At 33.8% G+C, this 6,361-nt stretch overlaps 1 protein-coding gene across 1 annotated transcript; it reads left to right on the plus strand.

The window, feature by feature from the left end:
- Window positions 1–3,090: 3,090 nt before the first annotated feature.
- On the plus strand, window positions 3,091–6,128 carry LOC136069097 (probable isoaspartyl peptidase/L-asparaginase 2). The gene is made up of 4 exons (XM_065777264.1): window positions 3,091–3,375; window positions 3,662–3,895; window positions 4,517–4,603; window positions 5,468–6,128. Exons 1-4 carry the CDS (start codon window positions 3,214–3,216, stop codon window positions 5,963–5,965), a joined length of 981 nt encoding a protein of 326 aa, XP_065633336.1. The 5' UTR covers window positions 3,091–3,213; the 3' UTR covers window positions 5,966–6,128.
- The last annotated feature ends 233 nt before the right edge of the window (window positions 6,129–6,361 follow it).

Consider the following 6,361-nt stretch of genomic DNA (forward strand, 5'->3'; position numbering starts at 1 on the left):
TAGTTCTTAACATTGTGTATAAAATTAATGCATAAAACGTATTTGACTGTTTGTCGATCTTCTATTAAGGTTGCCACACCACATAAAAAAAAAAACTTATATTTTTCCATGTCAACATTTATATATATATATATAATATGATTTTTTGAGCTATAAATATGATTATTAGTTTAGGCTAATAAGAACCCCTTGCCCTTTTTTTAAGAAGCCAAACACCAAACAAATTTTAATTAAATTAGGATTGATCTTCTCTAAATAAATTTAAAATAAGTTAGGTGTATTATTTTATCTAGATTCGCTAATTTAGTAACTAATGATTTATATAATGTTATAGATGTATTAATCTATTAATTGATTCTAAAAAATAAAATTAAAAGTTACATCCATATCAAAAGTGGTTGTGAAAAATGTTGTAAATTTTTCATAGACTTTCTTTAAACCTTGTGTGTTATATATTAATCTCCTATTTCTCCAAATTTGTCTGATGCACTAATATTTGGTTTTTATTTTCTTATTTTTATATAAAAGTTTTTGGTTAAAATAGACTCTTAGAGCATTCCCATTAAGGATTGCAAATGCTAAAAGATGCTTCTTTTAGCATTTATAACTCAAAAACTTGCTCCATCAAAGATTATATATGCTAAAATTTTTGCAATACTACTACAGTGTGCTCTCATTTTTGAGACCGTACTGTAGCACAATGCTATCATTTTTTATTAATTTCTTTCTCTCTCTCTTCCGTGTTTGTCTCCTTCCCAAGTCTATTCTCTCTCCTCTCTCACTTCTCCTCTGTCAAACCATCTCACCCAAGCTTCATGCTCTCCCTCTCACCATCTCACCCAAGTTTCTGTCACTCTCTTCTAATTTTTTTCCTCTCTTCTCACTGGTTCTCTCTCCTTCTTCTCATCAATGGATCGTGGTGGTGGTGGATTGTGGATCATGGCTAAGATTTTCTTCGATTTGATGGATGTTGTTGGTCTGATTTGGTGGATGGTGGCTGAGATTCGGTTTGATTTTTTCTCTGGAATCTCCGGTGGTGGCTGAGATTTGGTTCGATTTTGGGTTTTGTGGTGAATCTGTGGGTCTCCATTGGTCACCGATTTTGGGTTTTGTGGATGCTGTTGTTTTCTGGGTTTTGTGGTGAATCTCTGTGTGTCTCCGTGGGTTTTTTTGCATCTGCTAGTTTTTTTTTTTTTTCCCTCACTGGTGGTGGCTGGGATAGATATGGGTTTGCTGGGTTGAGATGGAAGAGTGTGAGTTTGTTGGATAAATAGGTGGGTATGGTTTTTTTTTTTTTTTTTTCCCGGTGGTGGTGGATGGGGTGGGTATGGGTTTGCTGCATTGAGAAGGTTAAGTTTGCTGGGTTGAGAGTGACAAAGAGGAAGAGAGAGAAAGAAATATAAATGAAGAATAAAAAAATAATAAAAAATGAATATTTAAATGAAGTGGTAAAAAATATAAGAATCTTCAAAGTGGGTCTTCATGGGTCACCAATTTTGGGTTTTGTGGATGCTGTTGTTTTTCTGGTTTTGTTGTGAACCTCTGTGGGTCTTTGTGGGGTTTTCTATGTCTGATAGGTTTTTTTTTTTTTTTTTTTCCTCCAGTGGTGGTGGCTGGGATGGATATGGGTTTGCTGCGTTGAGATGGAAGAATGTGTTTGTTGGATAGATAGGTGGGTATGGGTGATTGGTATTTTTTTCCGGTGGTGGTGGATGGGGTGGGTATGAGTTTGCTGTGGGTTGAGAGTGACAGAGAGGAAGAGAGAGAAAGAAATATAAATGAAGAATAAAAAATAGAATATTTAAATAAAATGGTAAAAAATATAGAATCTTTGTTATTGAGTGTATTGTAAAATAAATAATTAAAAATTAAAATTTTAAGTTTTGAGATGGTGTATGTTAAAAATTTTACTAAGGAATGCTCGGAATCTAATCAGCTCAGTCCCAAAATATTTGCTTTGCTTTTCATTTGATTTGACTCATTTCTGAAACAGAATCTAACCGATTTGGCTCTTTATTTTCCTAATTTGAATCGAATTGCACGTACACCGTTACCTGATAGATGATACCTACTACAGCTATCTTCTCGTAAAAAGAAAAATGCTAATAATAAAATGCTTAGTTTTGTTTGGAATCCAAAAATACAAAGGTACTTTCCTTTTCAAATAAATATAGAGAATGTCTTTATTAGTACTTTTAAATTATGCTTAATTACATGTAATTCTATATTTGTATTCTTTATTCAATAATGTATTCATATAGTTTCTTTTTTTTATAAAGAAAACAAAAAGGTGGACTAGGTGATAATTGATATAAAGTGCGACATCATACAATCACTAACGTCACTTTTATAATTTTAATTTTAGTTTTTCACCAAACTAATTATAGATGGTTATCTTGTTAAAAGAATTTGAAATTTATTGCGAAATTAGACTTATTCTGGATGTATTTGGCAGTTAAAAATAAAAGAATAATATTAAAGTTATAAATTATTATATAATTTTTTTTTAAAATTTACTAATGTTGTGAATGATTATTAATAAATAAAAATATGAGGTGAGTGAATGAAAAATAATTATAAACTAGTTGATCTCAATTTATAATTTGAACTGATTATTATAAAATAGTTTATCCCAATAAAATATTGCTCAACTTAAAAAACTATATAGCAGTAAAATCGGGCATGTCAAAAAAGAATTAAGCAGGAACATTGGAAACTCGTGTAAATAAGTAAGGGAAATGCTAACGAATGCTTTAGGGTACTGGTTAATAATCCATTTAAAGAAAATTTTTATGAGAAATAAAAAAAAAAAAAAGTAATTAATATTTTGACGATTTTTTTCATTTTTCATAAATGTAGTATTAAAATTTTCTTAAAATAAATTGTTATTAAGTACCATAAGAGCACTCGTTAGCATCACCCAATAAATAATTGACAAATCACAAATACACAAAAGAGTCCGCAACAAGTGGGAATAGCAATAGTGGGAATCATAGATGAGCACAAACACATAGGGTTGGATTCCAAATTAGATTAAAATCCAACACTAAAATGAGTTGGCGTCCGCATTTGCCTATTTAAATGCACCAACCCAATGCAGTCTCTCCTCGTAGTCAGCAAAAACAACTCCAAAGCAAAGCCTGAAGGAGAGAAAGAGAGAGCGAGAGAGATCCACATAGGGAGAGAGCGAGAGAGATTTAGATTCATTAGAATATGGGTGGTTGGGCTATTGCGGTGCATGGTGGTGCTGGTGTGGACCCAAATCTCCCACCCCACCGTCAAGAAGAGGCCAAAAAACTCCTTACTCGTTGCCTCAATCTTGGTATCTCCGCTCTTCGCTCTAACCACTCAGCCATCGATGTCGTCGAGCAAGTTGTATGTCCCTCCCTCTACGCCCTGTTTGTTTTACGCAAATAATTTCATTATTTTTCAATCATAACTGGCCCCATCGCTATGTGCAAAACAAAGATAACTTAAAAAGATAACTTTGAAACCCCATGTAGCATTTTCTCGGAAAACAAACAAGTACGAGGAAAATGCGGACTGCATTTGTTTTGACCGAGCATATATGTGAATGATTGAAAGCCAAATGTCGTTCCCACGGTTGTTGGAGTGTAAACAACTGTTTACTTATGTATTTGTGGTTATTGTGAAAATTCAGGTTAGCGAACTGGAAACTGATCCTCTGTTTAATTCTGGCCGTGGATCTGCACTAGCGGCGAATGGGACGGTGGAGATGGAAGCCAGTATCATGGATGGAAATGGAAGACGATGCGGCGCCGTTTCGGGTTTGACCACGGTCAAGAACCCGGTCTCTCTTGCCCGACTCGTTATGGACAAATCTCCCCACTCCTACCTAGCCTTCTCCGGTGCCGAAGATTTCGCCCGACAACAGGTCTAATTTTACCATTTTGCCATTCCCCAACGATCATAAATAGCCTACAATTTTTTATTTTATTTTTATTTAAAAAAAAAATCTTTTACTTTGTTTCATGTCACGTGAATGAAGATCTTAGCCGCCGGTTTGCTTTTTTATTTAATTATATTTTGTCCCCACGTGTCTGTACTGCAGCTAGACATGTCATTTTCTTGGACTTTATGTTTGTGTGGTCTGTGGTGTGTGTCCTTCAAAATAATAAAATTAAAAAAAAAAAAAAAAAAGTCATTTTCTTGGACTTTATGTTTGTGTGGTCTGTGGTGTGTGTCCTTCAAAATAATAAAATTAAAAAAAAAAAAAAAAAAGTCTTTAAATTTGGTTGAGTATCTAAGCTCTGTTTGGATAAAAAAATAATAAAAAGTTACTATTCATATTACGGTTATTGATCATTAGCCTAAATGTACTGTTTATGTTCATGTTCATGTTCATCTCTCATAAATAGTGCAATAGGTATTGGTTAAGAAAAAAAAAAAAAAAAACACAGACGCAGACGCAGGGGAGAGACGCACAAACCAAAGACTAACTTAGAGAAAAAAAAAAGGGTGTTCTAATATTTTATGTGCGTTTTGGTTTTTGTAGGGTGTGGAGCTTGTGGAGAATGAGTACTTCATCACTGAAGAAAACGTGGGAATGCTCAAATTGGCAAAGGAAGCTAACACCATTGTGGTACGTTGTGTTAACTTGAGTTATTATAAGTTAAACCTATTTTTTAATAAAATAAAAAAAGAAAATAACTTCATCGGAGCACATGTCATTTTGATCGATTTAGTTTCTTTGAAAATAAAATTGATTTTAAAAAAAGTTTGTTATCAAAAGTTACTAATGAGTTTAAGTACATAAAAATTGTTCTAAGACCACAAATTTTGTCACATTATACGACAGACTTTGACTGTGTGAGTACTGAGTAGTACCTAGTTGTCTTTAGAATCCACCACATATTTTCTTCACCACCTACTGTATCAAAGCTGTGTTTGCAATTTTTCTAAAAATAAAAATATTCTTAAATAAAAAGAATCTCAGATGGGATCTTACTATTGATATTCTATCTATATTAACCCGGTATCTTGATGGATTCATTTATTTAAATAAATAAAAAATTACCGACAAGTTGGGAGTAAAAAAAAAAATATATTAAACAAGAAGAATCTTCAGAAGATTCTATTAAATTTATTATTATTTAGGCCTGGTGCTATCTGTACCGACATCTTCTATAATATTTAATTGAGATCCTTTGAATTTACCTAGAAAAAAAGAAAGAGAAACAGAATCTTTATTCTTTATTTTCAAATTGTTGAAAAACCACGTGGTGGGCCATGCCATAACATGATGTTAACGTATTGAAAAAGTTTAAGAGTACAATATTTTCATAACTTTTTAATATAATTAGCACGTGATAAATTGTGATTAATAAAAAAATAGTAAATTTATGTATAAGTGATAGCTAAACACCACAATTTGTTAAGTCAGAATTATATAATTCTAAATTTTTTAATTTTTCCTAATCTTTTTTTTGTTTTTGGAATCAATCAGTTTGATTACAGAATCCCAGCCGTTGGATCTGATACATGCAGTGCAGTAGCGGAGAGTCCATTTCAGATGAACGGGCTCCCAATAAGCGTGTATGCTCCAGAGACAGTAGGGTGCGTGGTAGTTGACAGTCAGGGCCGTTGCGCTGCTGCCACGTCAACAGGAGGATTGATGAACAAAATGAACGGTCGGATTGGTGACTCACCACTGATTGGAGCTGGGACCTACGCTTGTAATTTATGTGGGGTCTCATGCACCGGTGAGGGTGAGGCTATCATACGTGGGACCCTGGCTCGCGAGGTGGCGGCTGTGATGGAATACAAGGGTTTGGGCCTTCAAGAAGCTGTGGACTTTGTGATCAAAGAGAGACTTGATGAAGGGTTTGCTGGGCTTATTGCTGTGTCAAATAAGGGTGACGTGGCATGTGGGTTTAACACTACTGGTATGTTTAGGGGTTGTGCTACTGAGGATGGGTTTATGGAGGTTAATATTTGGGAATAGGGAGGAGGAAAGACTAAAAGAGGCTTTGCTTTGGTGGAGATATAAATGTTGTTGATGCAGCTGATTATGCCTTTTAATTTTCCTTAGCGTTTTCCTTAATTAGTGTACTTTTTTTTAATGTAACATTAATAGGCAGTCTAATTATGCCTTTTTGGGAGTCTCACTAATTTCTCTCTCTCTCTCTCTCTCTCTCTCTCAAGGAATATCTCAATTACCATAATTTGTTGGATTCTATATATATATATATATATATTTTATACAAAATAGAATTTCTACTTTAGTCTAATCTAAATGTATATGTGTGTAAAACTCTCTCTTGGAGACTTGAACTCTGACCCTTACCCCCCACACCACACAAACACTTATACTTGTGGAATGACTATCACACAAAAGATG

This window comes from Quercus suber, unplaced genomic scaffold, assembly GCF_002906115.3.
Source record: "Quercus suber isolate HL8 unplaced genomic scaffold, Cork oak 2.0 scaffold_151, whole genome shotgun sequence".
Lineage (NCBI taxonomy): Eukaryota > Viridiplantae > Streptophyta > Magnoliopsida > Fagales > Fagaceae > Quercus > Quercus suber.

What these genes read in the sequence shown, in the direction of transcription:
- LOC136069097 (XM_065777264.1), top strand. Translation starts at nt 3,214, where the DNA reads ATGGGTGGTTGGGCTATTGCGGTGCATGGTGGTGCTGGTGTGGACCCA. An exon ending in TCGATGTCGTCGAGCAAGTT is followed by an intron (nt 3,376 to 3,661) that starts GTATGTCCCTCC and finishes GTGAAAATTCAG; the next exon opens with GTTAGCGAACTGGAAACTGA. An exon ending in AGGAAGCTAACACCATTGTG is followed by an intron (nt 4,604 to 5,467) that starts GTACGTTGTGTT and finishes GGAATCAATCAG; the next exon opens with TTTGATTACAGAATCCCAGC.